At 32.9% G+C, this 19,806-nt stretch overlaps 1 protein-coding gene across 1 annotated transcript; it reads left to right on the top strand.

The window, feature by feature from the left end:
* Positions 1-7,464: 7,464 nt before the first annotated feature.
* On the top strand, positions 7,465-12,729 carry LOC134181729 (uncharacterized). The gene is made up of 12 exons (XM_062648997.1): positions 7,465-7,566; positions 8,190-8,279; positions 8,780-9,112; positions 9,171-9,434; positions 10,410-10,534; positions 10,590-10,761; positions 10,813-11,112; positions 11,182-11,463; positions 11,536-11,706; positions 11,767-11,823; positions 11,908-11,967; positions 12,040-12,729. The coding sequence occupies exons 1-12, from the start codon at positions 7,503-7,505 to the stop codon at positions 12,486-12,488; spliced, it is 2,367 nt and encodes a 788-aa protein (XP_062504981.1). The 5' UTR covers positions 7,465-7,502; the 3' UTR covers positions 12,489-12,729.
* Positions 12,730-19,806: the final 7,077 nt, after the last annotated feature.

Below are 19,806 nucleotides of genomic sequence, written 5' to 3' on the forward strand. Positions count from 1 at the left end.
TTCTCAAAACATTGATATAGTAAATAGAAGTTTGTATGCAAAGTTTTTCTTGTGAAACTACATATTTGCCAAAGTGGTGGTCAGATATGTCAATACTAGTCGACAGACTTCAGAAATTCGAATGACTATTATTGAGGAAAGACAACTTTCAATTGAATTCAAACTTAGTAGATACCTTCCCCAACTCAAACCATCGATAGAAATATAATTAGAATGTAAGGAATGTTTATTTACAATATTCAACCATTTTATATTATTCTATTGCTAGATACAGGTTTTACTGTACATTGTTACTCCACAGCCAGAGTTGAATTAAAATTATTGTAATATGTAGATTTTAATATCAATCATTAAAATTCTCTCAAAACATTGATATAGTAAATAGAAGTTTGTATGCAAAGTTTTTCTTGTGAAACTACATATTTGCCAAAGTGGTCGTCAGATATGTCAACACTAGTCGACAGACTTCAGAAATTCGAATGACTATTATTGAGGAAAGACAACTTTCAATTGAATTCAAACTTAGTAGATATCTTACCCAACTCAAACCATCAATAGAAATATAATTAGAATGTAAGGAATTTTTATTTACAATATCCAACCATTTTATATTATCCTATTGCTAGATACAAGTCTTACTGTACATTGTTACTCCACAGCCAGAGTTGAATCAAAATTATTGTAATATGTAGATTTTAATATCAATCATTAAAACTTTCTCAAAACATTGATATAGTAAATAGAAGTTTGTATGCAAAGTTTTTCTTGTGAAACTACATATTTGCCAAAGTGGTGGTCAGATATGTCAATACTAGTCGACAGACTTCAGAAATTCGAATGACTATTATTGAGGAAAGACAACTTTCAATTGAATTCAAACTTAGTAGATACCTTCCCCAACTCAAACCATCGATAGAAATATAATTAGAATGTAAGGAATGTTTATTTACAATATTCAACCATTTTATATTATTCTATTGCTAGATACAGGTTTTACTGTACATTGTTACTCCACAGCCAGAGTTGAATTAAAATTATTGTAATATGTAGATTTTAATATCAATCATTAAAATTCTCTCAAAACATTGATATAGTAAATAGAAGTTTGTATGCAAAGTTTTTCTTGTGAAACTACATATTTGCCAAAGTGGTCGTCAGATATGTCAACACTAGTCGACAGACTTCAGAAATTCGAATGACTATTATTGAGGAAAGACAACTTTCAATTGAATTCAAACTTAGTAGATATCTTACCCAACTCAAACCATCGATAGAAATATAATTAGAATGTAAGGAATGTTTATTTACAATATTCAACCATTTTATATTATCCTATTGCTAGATACAAGTCTTATTGTTACTCCACAGCCAGAGTTGAATTAAAATTATTGTAATATGTAGATTTTAATATCAATCATTAAAACTCTCTCAAAGCATTGATATAGTAAATAGAAGTTTGTATGCAAAGTTTTTCTTGTGAAACTACATATTTGCCAAAGTGGTGGTCAGATATGTCAACACTAGTCGACAGACTTCAGAAATTCGAATGACTATTATTGAGGGAAGACAACTTTCAATTGAATTCAAACTTAGTAGATATTTTACCCAACTCAAACCATCGATAGAAATATAATTAGAATGTAAAGAAATGTGTATTTACAATATTCAACCATTTTATATTATCCTATTGCTAGATACAGGTTTTACTGTACATTGTTACTCCACAGCCAGAGTTGAATTAAAATTATTGTAATATGTAGATTTTAATATCAATCATTAAAACTCTTTCAAAACATTGATATAGTAAATAGAAGTTTGTATGCAAAGTTTTTCTTGTGAAACTACATATTTGCCAAAGTGGTCGTCAGATATGTCAATACTAGTCGACAGACTTCAGAAATTCGAACGACTATTATTGAGGAAAGACAACTATCAATTGAATTCAAACTTAGTAGATATCTTACCCAACTCAAACCATCGATAGAAATATAATTAGAATGTAAAGAATGTGTATTTACAATATTCAACCATTTTATATTATCCTATTGCTAGATACAGGTTTTACTGTGCATTGTTACTCCACAGCCAGAGTTGAATTAAAATTATTGTAATATGTAGATTTTAATATCAATCATTAAAACTCTCTCAAAACATTGATATTGTAAATAGAAGTTTGTATGCAAAGTATTTCTTGTGAAACTACACATTTGCCAAAGTTGTGGTCAGATATGTCAACACTAGTCGACAGACTTTAGACATATGAATGACTAGTACTGAGGGAAGACAACTTTCAATTGAATTCAAACATAGTAGATATCTTACCCAACTCAAACCATCGATAGAAATATAATTAAAATGTAAAGAATGTGTATTTACAATACTCAACCATTTTGTATTATCCTATTGCTAGATACAAATCTTACCCTACATTGTTACTCCACAGCCAGAGTTGAATCAAAATTATTGTAATATGTAGATTTTAATATCAATCATTAAACCTTTCTCAAAATATTGATATAGTAAATAGAAGTTTGTATGCAAAGGTTTTCTTGTGAAACTACATATTTGCCAAAGTGGTGGTCAGATATGTCAACACTAGTCGACAGATTTCAGAAATTCAAATGACTATTATTGAGGGGAGACAACTTTCAATTGAATTCAAACTTAGTAGATATCTTACTCAACTCAAACCATCGATAGAAATATAATTAGAATGTGAATAATGTGTATTTATAATATTCAGCCATTCTATACTATACTAAAGCTACATACAGGTTTTACTGTACATTGATACTCCACAGCCAGAGTTGAATCAAATAATTGTAATATATAGATATTAATATCAATTATTAAATTTTTTCAAAACAATGATATAGTAAGTAGAAGTTTGTATGCAAAGTTTACTTGTGAAACTACATATTTGCCAATGTGGTGGTCAGATATGTCAACACTAGTCGACAGACTTCAAGAATTCGAATGTCTAGTAATGAGGAAAGACAACTTTTAATTGAATTTAAACTTAGAACATATTTTACTAAACTCAAACCATCAATAGAAATATAAGTAGAATGTAAAAAAATGTGTCTTTACAAAATTCAACCATTTTATATTATACTAGCTATATTCAGGTCCTGCTGTAGAATGCCAGAGTTGAATCAGTATAATTATATTATGTAGATATTAATATCAATTATTAAAAATTTTTCAAAATATTAATACATTAAAAGATGTTTTCATGTAAAGTTTTACTTTTGAAACTACATATTTGCCAAAGTGGTGGTCAGATATGTCAACACCTATCAAAAGTTTTCAAAATTTGAATGAATTGTATGGAGGAAAGACAATTAACTTTCAATTGAATTCAAACTTAGTAGATATTTTACCCAATTGAAGTCATCAATAGAAATATAACTAGAATATAGTCAACAACAGATACATTATTGTTTCTTCACAGCCACCGGATCAAAATAAATGTATTAATTAAATGTAGTGGTTAATAACAATTATTGAAACAATTTAGAATATTAATTAACACAATTAAAACTGGTATCTGTGGCCTTAATTAATTGTTAATTAAAACTGTACATTTGCAATGGTCAGTTACACTGTATATGACACAGGGTATCATATATAGTGGGCTGATGTTGTGGTTAGTTTTTAGTAGATTTCCACGCCTATGTGCTGATAGTTGTGTCACGCGGAAGCGCTCTACACCGCTACAAAGTGATGCTTCTTTCGTGTGCCGTTTAGAATTGCGATGTATATGACACCATTAGATGTCATCTAGGCACATGGCGATCGCGCTCTCACGGACAAAACCGTCTGTATGTCTACCGGCGAGCCTTTGTCGAGATGTTGCACCGTATATACCCGCTTTATCTACTGGAACCGTAAACTAAAAGGTCACGGGCATCTGTCAGGAAGATGTCAGATGGTATGCGATTCTGTCAGATGCCTCTCAATATTGCAACGAGAGCTGCAAATTAGGTGATCGACTCATACATACCGGAGGATACTCTCGTCAGTTTATTTCATGAGGGCTTGCGCGAGGAGTACCAAGTCGAGTTGGAACGTAACCAATCCGCAACGCTTGCTGATGCCGTGAAATCTGCCTGAGAGGGTGCAACGACGTCAACTCCGCGGACGACATGATGTTGTGGCAAACAAGATCGACGACGATACAACCCAACTGCTTCAGCAGATGGTCAAAGTGGGCGAGCGACAGGACAAGGTCTTGAGTTTTCTGATGCAGCAGGCTCAGTGCTCACCTGCTGCCTCTCGATCAACAGCAACGATACCTACTAATCGCGCTCGCAGATGTCTCGTACGTACTCTAGAGCTCAACCTAAGCGGTCTAGGGGAACGTGTCGATCACTACTGCGATATTGTGGGTCACCGCTATGTTGAGTGCCGAAAGAAATTACGCGAACAGCAGCAGCTCAAGCAACCACCAAGAAAGGAAGATACATGTACTCGCAGCATGCAGACGCAGAATTATTAGGGGAATTCCCTAAACTCCTCCATGACCACTTATGGTAAAACATAAGTCAGTTATCAAACAGCGATGGCTGGACAGGCAAATTAGAATCTGCCAATACCCTTTGTCTATCAATTACTTAGCAAACCGCCAATGTATCATCTTATATATGCATAATAAATTATGTTGATTGCTATGAATATCAAATGCATGCATGAATGTCAATATTTTGTATTCTATGATTTGGTTGAGTTTTAGTCTGTACTTGATGACACAAGCAGGCAGTGCAAGTAGGCAGGCAGCCAGACTGCTTTTTGATTTAATTAACAGACCTGCATTTGTATAGCTACAAGTAGAAAGCAATGATGAATGTGAACTGCAAACTATTTAGTTGCTTCTTTTTAAATAAAAACAGGCAGAGATACTGTACATAGATATATACAAACAGACAACAAGTTCAATTACCTGTGATATGTATGTCTGTATATAAGTTTACAATTCATTTGTTTATTTAATTAATTAGATCTGTAGTTTTAAATGTAGCCGGTATTGATTTGTCTTTGTCTGTTTATCTGCCGCTACTGTATGCTTCTCCCTGTTTGTCTGTCAATACATTAAATAATTTACAGCAGTAATTATAGTGTATTTTAATAATCTAAAGTATACTATTTGTTTACTGTAGTTGCTCTAATTAGGTTGTTGGCAAGTAGTAACTTGAATCAAGTTGAGTTGAGTTGACCCAATCAATGGTTTGCACAAAGCAGCTGGAATTTTGTCTGAAAATGGTTATGTACATTATGTTGTGACATGTACATGGATACTTATTATTACTACAGTATTAACTAGTCTAGCATAAGAATAGTCTAAGGTCTTTTGAACCGCCTGCTCCTTTCTTGATTTCTATATGAAATCTGAAATTAATTAAATCTTAAAACTTTTTGTTTCATCCACTAGCTTGTTAGCAGATTTTATCGATGGATAAATTGAGGGGCTGCCTTAGACTAGAGTGCATTTTTGTATACACTGGGTATTAATTTGTTTTCATCCTGATCACTTGTTTAGATGAAGAAGCTCATTTAAATTGTGGCAAACTTTCTCTTGTGATTCAGCAGCTTGTAAAGTTGACAGAAACATTGTCTAGTATGAATTATTGTCGTCCTTCAATCCAGTCAATATATCATGTCTTTATTTTCTTTAGTCCAATTTTAATAATATTAAGACTTCTATTAATACTACATAAGGTACGTACAATTGTACTTACTGCGTACATATTAACTAATGTTATCTAATAGAAAGTATCGTATACATTTACTGTCATCATGACTACTTCCAACAAATAACTTAAAAACTACTTAGTTAAAAATGTGACTCAAACTTCAATCATAGAAACATCCCAAGACTAGAACAAACGAATCTTACCATTCATGATTGTGTCATAACAAGACAGTTTCTGCAACCAATTCGTCTGTAATTTTGTATCATAAAAACGATGTGTAGGAAACTGGAGCCGACTTTGACAGGAGTGTTGCAGTTAGCTCAAATAGTAAACAGGTCAACATTCGTCTCTGTGAACGGAAAGGCGTAACATGTCTAACGGCTGTTCACATTACACAATATGAATCTACAGTGTGTGTGTGTGTGTGTGTGTGTGTGTGTGTGTGTGTGTGTGTGTGTGTGTGTGTGTGTGAGTGTGTGTGTGTGTGTGCGTGTGTGCGTGCGTGTGTGTGTGTGTGTGTGTGTGTGTGTGTGTGTGTGTGTGTGTGTGTGTGTGTGTGTGTGTGTGTGTGTGTGTGTGTGTGTGTACACATAAGAATATTTGCAATGAAGACAGAGTTTGTGCAGCTGTTGGTCTGTTTTACCCTTGGTTGAGACCTTGGGGCTCTGGTCATTATTCAACACCAAAACTCTGACAGCTATTGCTCCCAAAACCTCAGCAGTCAGCGACCTTAAATTCCACCAGGCTTTCCAAAATATGATGCACCAACTTTCTATTCAATTCTGAAAACATAATTCGAGAATGATTCAAAAGAGAATTCTGCATGAAGTACAAGTCATCGATGCGTAGTTGGAATAGGGCTAGTGTGATGTAAGACTTGGTGGTGTCTGGATGTTTAGGAAATTGTTTGAGTTTGAATATATATATATATGAAAGTATGTATGTATATAGGTATATAGATATAACATGCACAGACAACCACCCACGCACACGTGCATGCGTGTGTATATGATATGATGATATATTGGTTATTGTAGAGCTCTCATACAAAGCATAACAAAATTACATAAATTCACATAATGTTTCAATCCAGGTACCTTCTTCAGCTGGGTATATTACTTTTGAAAATATCTTTTGAAATTTGTGCAAAGTATAACTCTATAAAACTATACAATAACAATTACATCATTACTGAAAACAGCAATTAGTCCGTACAATCGTGTGCCTAGGTGTGTATTTGTGTAGGTTTGGTAAATTATTTTTAATAATCAATCAATCAAATAATTCATTATATAAACATACCAAAACGCTTGCGACTCAAGCAATCATCACATCGTAAGAGTATGGCTTCAGAAACCCACTACTCGTATCCAGTTCACGGGAAAGTCGATTCGTACAGTTTGCACGACTTGTAGTAGACAACGATCTCAAAATGAAGACCCCTTTGAAACAAATGTTGCAGTTACTTATCGAAGAGCGCACGCATGTTCCACACTTCCTTTATTTAGAATACAACAAGAATTTAAGGCTGCAACGCGAATATGACGCTACGTGTGTAAATTGTTGATAGCAAATTGAATATGGAATACATTGATATTAAACAATACAAATTTTAAAGTGCGTTATAAATTTAGAAATGCCGACTTTATTTTGCATTGTTTATATCAACGCGTACCTGCCTGCCGCGGGGCAGTGGCCGGTAGGTATGCGTTGATATAAACGCGCAATTATCGACTTCCGTATTTACTTCCTGCCAGTGGATATGCTCATTTGACAAACCGAGACTGCGACAAGAGACACTTAGGAGTGATGTTGTACGTTCATACGCTCTTCAACTTACTGGCTGTTTTCTGCGGATTTCACCAAGCACAAGGTATGAACATTAGGTGGCTGAACATTAGGTTACAGTTCCAGATGAGATGTCGGGTATTCGCACTCTGGGAGTGGTTGCACGATGAGCCAGCTGAACCCAGTTTATAGTAGCCAGGTGTTTAGAGACCAAGTAAGATTAGAACGTGTCGTAAAGTTGCTGCTCTAAGCGTACAAGAAACTCTACTAGAACGTAAACGCACCCAGCTGACGCATCCGGGAAGAAAACACGGGTAACAAAGCCACTAGAGGCCAGATCAATTAAGATAGAATTCTTGGAAGTCGTGCACGGATAGAAGATAAAACGATTAGGTCGGAGACTGGAATGTAATTAGAAAAAGTATGCAACAACTCTTAGGGTGATCTGTTCTGGCAAGTGGGATTCGTCATGTAAACAGAAAGTAGCGACTTCACTAAGCAAAAAGTTGAGTCAGCAAGGTTTAGTCATGCAGGCAGTTCCGCCACATAATAATATAACTAGAGACTGCCAGTTTGAAATTGTTTCAGATATATTTAAACGTTGATTAATTTTTATGATTGTGCTCTTGTCTTCAATATGTAATTTAATCTATTCTGAATACCAAGAGAAATGAAGTCGTTTATTGTTTTTGTTCTAATATTGGTTAGGTTGCTCGCTTGTGTGCTTGAACGAAGGCTCGATTGTGCACCCATGTAGTTGCAAATGTGCTCCACAATGGACAGGATACGATTGCTCAGGTAAATCAGCTACACGGCATGGACCTTGTTTAGAATGCATGTAAGATAAATTAGCTGTTATTAATTAATTACTATCCCAAACATTGCCATATGCAGGAATGGTCTTTCGTACAGATGCAAATCTATCGGGCGTTTGATCTGCTCTTTTTTGCTGAGGTCTGCTTTCCTCGGCTTTGCTCTGCTTTCCTCTGCTCTGCTTACTTTTGTTTGTGTGTCGGTAACTATATTTCGCCAAGGTCATGCTGGGCCGTCTATTTAATTAATACAATGATCCGTATACTTCAAGACTAACTATGTTAATATTTGGAATTTGGCCACATATTTTACTATATAATTGAAATCATATCTATTATACTATATTGGTATGCTGCAAAGAAAAATATGCTGTTTATGATTGACTTGAAGTATTGCTAATAGGTAAAACATGGACTTCCATTACTGCGATACCGTGGAATTGTGAATGCGGACAACGTTAAAGCTAAAAATGTTTTCCTTTTCAGAACCATGTGGCGGTAACATTTCTTTGGTCACTGGTCATATAACATCACCAGGATTTCCAAAGAATTACAAAAATTATGAAAACTGTAGTTGGATTGTCGAAGTGCCTCCGGAATCTACCGTCGTTTTGTCGTTTAAATCATTTGATCTAGAAAAATCTTTTGATTTTGTCAAAGTTTACAAGGGAGAAACAACAGAAACTGAACCGGTTGCTAACTACACCTCAAACGAAATTCCGTACGAAACAATTATGGAAAAGTCGTTTCTAATAGTATTTACAACCGACTCCTCAGTCACTCGTCAAGGATTTTCTCTATATTGGAATACATATAAAGGTAAATATATAGTATCGAGCGCAGCAGCAATTTGAAAATGTTGAATTTGCGTGTTTAGGCTACATTCCCAGATTCTTAAATGCAACCGATGGAAACCATGTCCACGTCACAGTAATTAAAGGAAACAAAGTTAGCTTTCTCTGTAATGCTATCGCAATTCCCAAACCTCAAATTGTTTGGAAAAGGGACGGTCTTACGATTCCTGAAAATAGAAAGCTGTTCGTTATTTCTCGTGTCAACGAAACGGACACAGGTTGGTACACGTGCGAGGCAGGAAATTACTTGGGAAAGATTCAGAAGAGTTATCAACTAACAGTCCACGGTAAAATATAATGCTTAGTTTAGTATGAATTTTTCAAATTACTGTAAATTTTTTAATATTGCAACTTTCCTCGAAAAAATTATTGTAGCAATATTATAATCAGAAACTCATATATAGTCGGTCATAAATGCATGGGATGAAGCAGGTACATATGAACTATTTGAAGTTTCAAACAGCATTATCTAACTAACTAAATTACGTGGAGTAGCAAAGTTTTGCTATTAACATCTATAGTACGAATTATATTCTATTACTTTAACACAACAATATTACGCTATTGTATAAAACAGAAGTAAGTTTACTAAAGAGCAAAGTTGATTGCATGATTTGAATACACATTTAAGATGTTTATGTCATTTATGGCATTTAGAATGTGTTAACCTTGAAAGTATGTACCATTAGCTAAATAACTTATTTGGACTAACATAATTTAATCTATTTTGTTTCTACATGTTGTGCTCCCTCTTTCGTATTTTTGGAAATACTTTTCTTCTAAACGGATGTCTTATTGTAACACTTCAGAAACTTTGGAAAAACAGAGACTGTAATAGTTACACATTTAGAGAAATGCTTGTAGAACAAGATAATAGAGAACAAGCAGAAGTAAGTCTGGTGAAGCGGAGAACGCTTTTCTATATGAGTCAGTCTCTTGTGTCGCTTAATAATTCCAAAAATATACATGGCAAGTATATGTGACAACGGATTGTGTAAGTTTAGAACCTAATTGTCAAAGCACGAGAACAACTGGTAGCATTCGTTATCTGACTTAATTACCGACGAGAAAGTTGCAGTGCAATCCCTTTTTAGTGCGCGTTGACTTGATTTAATTAATTAATGTTGCTAATATTATGATGCTTATGCTAATAAGGTACTATTCACGATAGTGTAATTTGTGTTCAATGTAACATAATTTTAGTCTCTAGCTATTACTTGTTAGACATCAAGTGTTAACTATTTATTATGCTATCGATTTAGTTTTTCCTGTTGTTATTCAAATGCCGGTCAGTATTCATTTAGAACCATTCTTCCCCTACAAACATCAAGCAGCGTTTTGGTGCAAAGTGTATGGCGTTCCTGAACCTGAAGTCAAATGGAAAAAGGTTACAAGCAAGCTCAATTGATAACAATAATAATTTTATATTTGTTCTGATGTAGGATGGAGTATCAATAGAAACTACAAAACATCGTTATAGAAATGGAAGAAGGTGGTTGCTAATTAATTATGTGACATATTCAGATATGGGAAACTACTCTTGTTATGCAAACAATTCAGTGGGTCATGTAGAGTCAAATGCAGCAACGTTATCTGCGTCAAATGCTAGTAAAGGTAAAATAATTAATAGCAATATTTGATCATAAGGTTACTTATGAATTCTAGACTTATTCGGGCCTATCTTCTTCGATGGCGACGCACAACCTGTTGCCTTGCACCAGCGAGCTCACTTTGTCATTTACTGCGGATATAATTTAGTATGCAGTACGAATCATCTAGGAAAGGCGACAATTTACAAAAATGGAATTTATTTGAATACTTCAACTGATGACCGGCTTGTTCTCGATGAAGACTCATACGAAATTACGTTTACCGTGTTATATGTAAATGAAGGAGATGTCGGGCTATACGAAATGCGGTTGGTCGATAACGGCTATTCTTGGTTTACTGTCATCGACGTTCAAGGTAAGTTAATTAATACAACAATCAATTGTTACGTACCAGTACCGGATCACTACTATTCTATTATAACAGTTTCACCTATCATATTTATAACAACTGAAACAACAACTTTGTACAACAAAGGAACTATAACTTGTCAATCTAAAATTGTCAATCCAAAACTTACTTTTGTCTGGTCCAAAAATGGAGTGGTTATAAATACCACCAACGATGGATACCAAATTTCCTCTGACTATTTCAAGAGTTATCTGACAATACAATACTATTCAAGTAATCCAAGAGATGGCGTTTACAACTGCACGGCCTCTAATGCAGCGGGAACCAGTACAGCAAGTACTAGAGTGACCGTTCAAGGCATGAGCAAGCAAACTCTACGATTACATACAAAATTATTAAACTTTTGAACATGTGCTTTTCTTGACGTAGAGAACGACGGATGGGTGGAGTCAAATAGAGGTTCTCAGTGCAGTTTATCGTGTGGATCGGGTTATGGCATCACACTTGTACAAAGACAATGCAACATCAATAGAGTCCGGTGTTTAGGACCAGCTGTATACGCAGAAGCATGTCGACCGCAAACTAAGTGTCCAACTTATGGTATTCAATCAACGATACCATTAGACTAACAGATATATGACAATTCTTTATACTTTTTAGCATCAACAGTAGCTTCACTGACATCTTTGATCTCAACTGGGAATGTAAACAAATCACGTAATGTATTTTCAACCACATAAATTAAGCATAATTATATCTACAAAGAGAATAATGTACAGAATTTTTGATATATTTCTACAGATAACGTTATGATCACCTCACAAGAGTTGGATTATACTCATGATATAAGTACAACGCAAAGTATAAGTCAAATGATATTAATTTTGCATGTGCAGACTTGTTTCAGTTTTTCGATTCTGCTTGATGTTGTAGCTGTAGCTGGCAAACAAGAGTTGTCTCAAATGGGTGTAGCTGGTATATCTGTGACTGTGACAGCCATCACAACAGTTCTTATTTGCGTGATTATTTTCTATTTCGTTGTGCATCGTCGTAGACAACTTTCTGCAAACAAAGTTACCTTACCGGACACACAGACGGAATTTGCCTCTCGCAAATCACTACACGATGATCCCAGAGCCGAACAAAACACACCAATTGGAATGCTGCCGTTTGTTAATGCTGCAGTCATTGAAAGTGAAAACTCGGATTCGAAACCAGAAGAAATTTATGAAGTGATAGAAAACGTAAAAGATATGGAGAGTAACCCTGCATATGAAGATCTAAGGTCCGAAGACGGTGATCAAGCAAACATATATAAAACACCAAGTGCAATGTACGTGCCAATGCAGGCATATGCAAGAGATACAAATGAAAAGTTCTGATGCATCGCTATCTTGGTACAAACTTTGTGGGAGTTAACCATTGTTGTCGTATTAGTGCTGATAGCTTTAGACATCGCTGCAGTAATTGTGTTGTAGTTCCTTTCATTTAACGTATAATTGTATACGGCAGATGAAATAGTAGTGTTGACAAATGTACGTTTTGATTGATAGAAAATGTTTGCTTAAAGTTTGTGGGCGTTTTTTAAAACATGGATTAGCAAGAATATTAAAACCAACAGTGTAGCGGTACATTTGTTCTGAACGAAGTCTACTCGTGTGAAGGATCGTATTCTACTTTGAGTCTCGGTTTTTCGTAGTCCACGCCTTCACAAATACAGCAATGATATAATGTTTTCTCTACCCTTCAGCTTTGCATATCACGTTTGTTATACGAATATAGTCTTCAGTACTACGCAACGGATGGTACTCAGAAGTGATGTACTATTTGTTGTCTAATTAAATAGACCATCTTTCGCAAGTATTGCACCTAGTGGGCAGCTATTGTGCACAGATGACAACCAGTGACCGCTTCTTGACCGATCATTTGCAATACTTTGCATTGGGCTGTGTATGCGTAGTCAATGACTAAAAGATCAACGACTGCACCTACTACAGAGTATCTTCAAGCGTACAGCTGAACGACAATTACAGAGTACGTCTCAAGACACTCTCAGAGATTTTCCTTCCATCACAGCAAAACACTGTTTCTTGATGAATTCTCCATGCTTCAGCAACAACAGGGAATATATAGGCATCTGAATTCGAGCAAACTCAGAACGTGATAAAATTTGCAAGTTAATTCAACTCTGGCTGTGGAGTAACAATGTACAGTAAGACTTGTATCTAGCAATAGAATAATATAAAATGGTTGAATATTGTAAATACACATTGTTTACATTCTAATTATATTTCTATCGATGGTTTGAGTTGGGTAAGATATCTACTATGTTTGAATTCAATTGAAAGTTGTCTTTCCTCAATACTAGTCATTCGAATTTCTGAAGTCTGTCGACTAGTGTTGACATATCAGACCACAACTTTGGCAAATATGTAGTTTCAAAAGAAAAACTTTGCATACAAACTTCTATTTACTATATCAATGTTTTGAGAGAGTTTTTATGATTGATATTAAAATCTACATATTACAATAATTTTAATTCAACTCTGGCTGTGGAGTAACAATGTACATTAAGACTTGTATCCAGCAATAGGATAATATAAAATGGTTGAATATTGTAAATACACATTGTTTACATTCTAATTATATTTCTATCGATGGTTTGAGTTGGGTAAGATATATACTATGTTTGAATTCAATTGAAAGTTGTCTTCCCTCAATACTAGTCATTCGAATGTCTAAAGTCTGTCGACTAGTGTTGACATATCTGACCACAACTTTGGCAAATGTGTAGTTTCACAAGAAAAGCTTTGCATACAAACTTCTATTTACTATATCAATGTTTTGAGAGAGTTTTAATGATTGATATTAAAATCTACATATTACAATAATTTTAATTCAACTCTGGCTGTGGAGTAACAATGTACAGTAAAACCTGTATCTAGCAATAGGATAATATAAAACGGTTGAATATTGTAAATAAACATTCCTTACATTCTAATTATATTTCTATCAATGGTTTGAGTTGGGTAAGATATCTACTAAGTTTGAATTCAATTGTTAGTTGTCTTTCCTCAATAATAGTCATTCGAATTTCTGAAGTCTGTCGACTAGTGTTGACATATCTGACCACAACTTTGGCAAATATGTAGTTTCACAAGAAAGACTTTGCATACAAACTTCTATTTACTATATCAATGTTTTGAAAGAGTTTTAATGATTGATATTAAAATCTACATATTACAATAATTTTGATTCAACTCTGGCTGTGGAGTAACAATGTACAGTGAAACATGTATCTAGCAATAGGATAATATAAAATGGTTGAATATTGTAAATAAACATTCCTTACATTCTAATTATATTTCTATCGATGGTGTGAGTTGGGTAAGATATCTTTTAAGTTTAAATTCAATTGAAAGTTGTCTTTCCTCAATAATAGTCATTCGAATTTCTGAAGTCTGTCGACTAGTGTTGACATATCTGACCACCACTTTGGCAAATATGTACTTTCACAAGAAACACTTTGCATACAAACTTCTATTTACTATATCAATGTTTTGAGAAAGTTTTAATGATTGATATTAAAATCTACATATTACAATTATTTTGATTCAACTCTGGCTGTAGAGTAACAATGTACAGTAAGACTTGTATCTAGCAATAGAATAATATAAAATGATTGAATATTGTAAATACACATTGTTTACATTCTAATTATATTTCTATCGATGGTTTGAGTTGGGTAAGATATCTACTAAGTTTGAATTCAATTGAAAGTTGTCTTTCCTCAATAATAGTCATTCGAATTTCTGAAGTCTGTTGACTAGTGTTGACATATCTGACCACCACTTTGGCAAATATGTAGTTTCACAAGAAAAACTTTGCATACAAACTTCTATTTACTATATCAATGTTTTGAGAAAGTTTTAATGATTGATATTAAAATCTACGTATTACAATTATTTTGATTCAACTCTGGCTGTGGAATAACAATGTACAGTAAGACTTGCATCTAGCAATAGGATAATATAAAATGATTGAATATTGTAAATACACATTTTTACATTCTAATTATATTTCTATCGATGGTTTGAGTTGGGTAAGATATCTACTAAGTTTGAATTCAATTGAAAGTTGTCTCCCCTCAATACTAGTCATTCGAATTTCTGAAGTCTGTCGAATAGTGTTGACATATCTGACCACCACTTTGGCAAATATGTAGTTTCACAAGAAAAACTTTGCATACAAACTTCTATTTACTATATCAATGTTTTGAGAAAGTTTTAATGATTGATATTAAAATCTACATATTACAATTATTTTGATTCAACTCTGGCTGTGGAATAACAATGTACAGTAAGACTTGCATCTAGCAATAGGATAATATAAAATGATTGAATATTGTAAATACACATTTTTACATTCTAATTATATTTCTATCGATGGTTTGAGTTGGGTAAGATATCTACTATGTTTGAATTCAATGGAAAATTGTTTGCCCTCAATACTAGTCATTCGAATTTCTGAAGTCTGTCGACTAGTGTTGACATATCTGACCACCACTTTGGCAAATATGTAGTTTCACAAGAAAAACTTTGCATACAAACTTCTATTTACTATATCAATGTTTTGAAAGAGTTTTAATGATTGATATTAAAATCTACATATTACAATAATTTTGATTCAACTCTGGCTGTGGAGTAACAATGTACAGTGAAACATGTATCTAGCAATAGGATAATATAAAATGGTTGAATATTGTAAATAAACATTCCTTACATTCTAATTATATTTCTATCGATGGTGTGAGTTGGGTAAGATATCTTTTAAGTTTAAATTCAATTGAAAGTTGTCTTTCCTCAATAATAGTCATTCGAATTTCTGAAGTCTGTCGACTAGTGTTGACATATCTGACCACCACTTTGGCAAATATGTACTTTCACAAGAAAAACTTTGCATACAAACTTCTATTTACTATATCAATGTTTTGAGAAAGTTTTAATGATTGATATTAAAATCTACATATTACAATTATTTTGATTCAACTCTGGCTGTAGAGTAACAATGTACAGTAAGACTTGTATCTAGCAATAGAATAATATAAAATGATTGAATATTGTAAATACACATTGTTTACATTCTAATTATATTTCTATCGATGGTTTGAGTTGGGTAAGATATCTACTAAGTTTGAATTCAATTGAAAGTTGTCTTTCCTCAATAATAGTCATTCGAATTTCTGAAGTCTGTTGACTAGTGTTGACATATCTGACCACCACTTTGGCAAATATGTACTTTCACAAGAAAAACTTTGCATACAAACTTCTATTTACTATATCAATGTTTTGAGAAAGTTTTAATGATTGATATTAAAATCTACATATTACAATTATTTTGATTCAACTCTGGCTGTAGAGTAACAATGTACAGTAAGACTTGTATCTAGCAATAGAATAATATAAAATGATTGAATATTGTAAATACACATTGTTTACATTCTAATTATATTTCTATCGATGGTTTGAGTTGGGTAAGATATCTACTAAGTTTGAATTCAATTGAAAGTTGTCTTTCCTCAATAATAGTCATTCGAATTTCTGAAGTCTGTTGACTAGTGTTGACATATCTGACCACCACTTTGGCAAATATGTAGTTTCACAAGAAAAACTTTGCATACAAACTTCTATTTACTATATCAATGTTTTGAGAAAGTTTTAATGATTGATATTAAAATCTACGTATTACAATTATTTTGATTCAACTCTGGCTGTGGAATAACAATGTACAGTAAGACTTGCATCTAGCAATAGGATAATATAAAATGATTGAATATTGTAAATACACATTGTTTACATTCTAATTATATTTCTATCGATGGTTTGAGTTGGGTAAGATATCTACTAAGTTTGAATTCAATTGAAAGTTGTCTTTCCTCAATAATAGTCATTCGAATTTCTGAAGTCTGTCGACTAGTGTTGACATATCTGACCACCACTTTGCCAAGTATGTACTTTCACAAGAAAAACTTTGCATACAAACTTCTATTTACTATATCAATGTTTTGAGAAAGTTTTAATGATTGATATTAAAATCTACATATTACAATTATTTTGATTCAACTCTGGCTGTGGAGTAACAATGTACAGTAAGACTTGTATCTAGCAATAGGATAATATAAAATGATTGAATATTGTAAATACACATTGTTTACATTCTAATTATATTTCTATCGATGGTTTGAGTTGGGTAAGATATCTACTAAGTTTGAATTCAATTGAAAGTTGTCTCCCCTCAATACTAGTCATTCGAATTTCTGAAGTCTGTCGAATAGTGTTGACATATCTGACGACCACTTTGGCAAATATGTAGTTTCACAAGAAAAACTTTGCATACAAACTTCTATTTACTATATCAATGTTTTGAGAAAGTTTTAATGATTGATATTAAAATCTACATATTACAATTATTTTGATTCAACTCTGGCTGTGGAATAACAATGTACAGTAAGACTTGCATCTAGCAATAGGATAATATAAAATGATTGAATATTGTAAATACACATTGTTTACATTCTAATTATATTTCTATCGATGGTGTGAGTTGGGTAAGATATCTACTATGTTTGAATTCAATGGAAAATTGTTTGCCCTCAATACTAGTCATTCGAATTTCTGAAGTCTGTCGACTAGTGTTGACATATCTGACCACCACTTTGGCAAATATGTAGTTTCACAAGAAAAACTTTGCATACAAACTTCTATTTACTATATCAATGTTTTGAGAAAGTTTTAATAATTGATATTAAAATCTACATATTACAATAATTTTAATTCAACTCTGGCTGTGGAGTAACAATGTACAGTAAAACCTGTATCTAGCAATAGGATAATATAAAATGGTTGAATATTGTAAATAAACAATCCTTACATTCTAATTATATTTCTATCGATGGTTTGAGTTGGGGAAGATATCTACTAAGTTTGAATTCAATTGAAAGTTGTCTTTCCTCAATAATAGTCATTCGAATTTCTGAAGTCTGTTAACTAGTGTTGACATATCTGACCACCACTTTGGCAAATATGTAGTTTCACAAGAAAAACTTTGCATACAAACTTCTATTTACTATATCAATGTTTTGAGAAAGTTTTAATGATTGATATTAAAATCTACATATTACAATTATTTTGATTCAACTCTGGCTGTGGAGTAACAATGTACAGTAAGACTTGTATCTAGCAATAGGATAATATAAAATGATTGAATATTGTAAATACACATTGTTTACATTCTAATTATATTTCTATCGATGGTTTGAGTTGGGTAAGATATCTACTAAGTTTGAATTCAATTGAAAGTTGTCTCCCCTCAATACTAGTCATTCGAATTTCTGAAGTCTGTCGAATAGTGTTGACATATCTGACGACCACTTTGGCAAATATGTAATTTCACAAGAAAAACTTTGCATACAAACTTCTATTTACTATATCAATGTTTTGAGAAAGTTTTAATGATTGATATTAAAATCTACATATTACAATTATTTTGATTCAACTCTGGCTGTAGAGTAACAATGTACAGTAAGACTTGTATCTAGCAATAGGATAATATAAAATGATTGAATATTGTAAATACACATTGTTTACATTCTAATTATATTTCTATCGATGGTTTGAGTTGGGTAAGATATCTACTAAGTTTGAATTCAATTGAAAGTTGTCTTTCCTCAATAATAGTCATTCGAATTTCTGAAGTCTGTCGACTAGTGTTGACATATCTGACCACCACTTTGGCAAATATGTACTTTCACAAGAAAAACTTTGCATACAAACTTCTATTTACTATATCAATGTTTTGAGAAAGTTTTAATGATTGATATTAAAATCTACATATTACAATTATTTTAATTCAACTCTGGCTGTGGAGTAACAATGTACAGTAAGACTTGTATCTAGCAATAGGATAATATAAAATGGTTGAATATTGTAAATACACATTCCTTACATTCTAATTATATTTCTATTGATGGTGTGAGTTGGGTAAGATATCTACTATGTTTGAATTCAATGGAAAATTGTTTGCCCTCAATACTAGTCATTCGAATTTCTGAAGTCTGTCGACTAGTGTTGACATATCTGACCACCACTTTGGCAAATATGTACTTTCACAAGAAAAACTTTGCATACAAACTTCTATTTACTATATCAATGTTTCGAGAAAGTTTTAATAATTGATATTAAAATCTACATATTACAATTATTTTGATTCAACTCTGGCTGTGGAATAACAATGTACAGTAAGACTTGCATCTAGCAATAGGATAATATAAAATGATTGAATATTGTAAATACACATTGTTTACATTCTAATTATATTTCTATCGATGGTTTGAGTTGGGTAAGATATCTACTAAGTTTGAATTCAATTGAAAGTTGTCTTTCCTCAATAATAGTCATTCGAATTTCTGAAGTCTGTTAACTAGTGTTGACATATCTGACCACCACTTTGGCAAATATGTAGTTTCACAAGAAAAACTTTGCATACAAACTTCTATTTACTATATCAATGTTTTGAGAAAGTTTTAATGATTGATATTAAAATCTACATATTACAATTATTTTGATTCAACTCTGGCTATGGAGTAACAATGTACAGTAAGACTTGTATCTAGCAATAGGATAATATAAAATGATTGAATAT

Source organism: Corticium candelabrum, chromosome 7 (assembly GCF_963422355.1).
Source record: "Corticium candelabrum chromosome 7, ooCorCand1.1, whole genome shotgun sequence".
In the NCBI taxonomy this organism is placed as follows: domain Eukaryota; kingdom Metazoa; phylum Porifera; class Homoscleromorpha; order Homosclerophorida; family Plakinidae; genus Corticium; species Corticium candelabrum.